This window comes from Aptenodytes forsteri, unplaced genomic scaffold (genome assembly GCF_000699145.1).
Source record: "Aptenodytes forsteri isolate BGI_AS27 unplaced genomic scaffold, ASM69914v1 Scaffold79, whole genome shotgun sequence".
Lineage (NCBI taxonomy): Eukaryota > Metazoa > Chordata > Aves > Sphenisciformes > Spheniscidae > Aptenodytes > Aptenodytes forsteri.
In genome coordinates, this window is record NW_008794776.1 from 5,328,209 (window position 1) to 5,328,883 (window position 675).

General features: G+C 67.1%; 1 protein-coding gene across 1 annotated transcript in view; it reads left to right on the top strand.

Annotated features, from left to right (window-relative positions):
- The first annotated feature begins 505 nt into the window (after nucleotides 1-505).
- UFD1L (ubiquitin fusion degradation 1 like (yeast)) overlaps nucleotides 506-675 on the top strand; it is a 17,927-nt gene continuing 17,757 nt past the window's right edge. Inside the window, exon 1 of the mRNA XM_009274361.2 lies at nucleotides 506-637. Within this exon, the coding sequence (XP_009272636.1) occupies nucleotides 635-637 (3 nt within the window). The 5' untranslated portion in view covers nucleotides 506-634. The remainder of the gene's footprint in view (nucleotides 638-675) is intronic.

Consider the following 675-nt stretch of genomic DNA (forward strand, 5'->3'; position numbering starts at 1 on the left):
GAAGAGAAACGGCGGAAGCTGCGAGCCGCCCCCACTCAAACTGGGCGACAAATCAGTGCCACTTCCCATTGGTCTGCTCGTCACGGTGCGCTGGCCAATGGAAAAGCGGTCGTCCCTCCTTCGCAGAGCGGATTGGCCGAACTGCCCAACTCATTCCGGGTCTTCGCCAATGGGATTGAGAGAAGGGAGTCGCGGCACGTGCGGCTAGCCAATCCCAGGAGTACCCCAGCCGGAAGCACCGTGCTGGCTTTTGTTGCCGTGTCTGCCATCTTTGCCGCGGGCGAATTGTTTGCTTTGCTATTTAAGTGAGTCCGACGAAGAGGCGGGAGGGGCCACATCGAGACTCGGTGACTGGAGAACGGCCAAGCGGCCAGAAAAGCCTTCCATAATGGCCACATCGGCAGGTGCGAGACCTCGCCTTCCGCCCTCACGCGAAATGGCTGCCCGGGAGGCGGGCGTCGCGCGGCACGCTGGGAGGGGCAGCGCAGCGGAGGAGGAGGATCGTGGGGTGGGGCCCGGCCCGCGGCGGCGGCCAGCGCCCCGTCAGGCGAAAGAGCGGCCCGGCCCAGCCCGCCTTCCTGCGCCCTGCCGAATCCTGTGGGGAGCCCGAGCGCCGCCGCTCTGCGCCTCAGCCATGGTGAGGCTCGGGGGGCGGCCGGGGGACGTGGCGAGGCA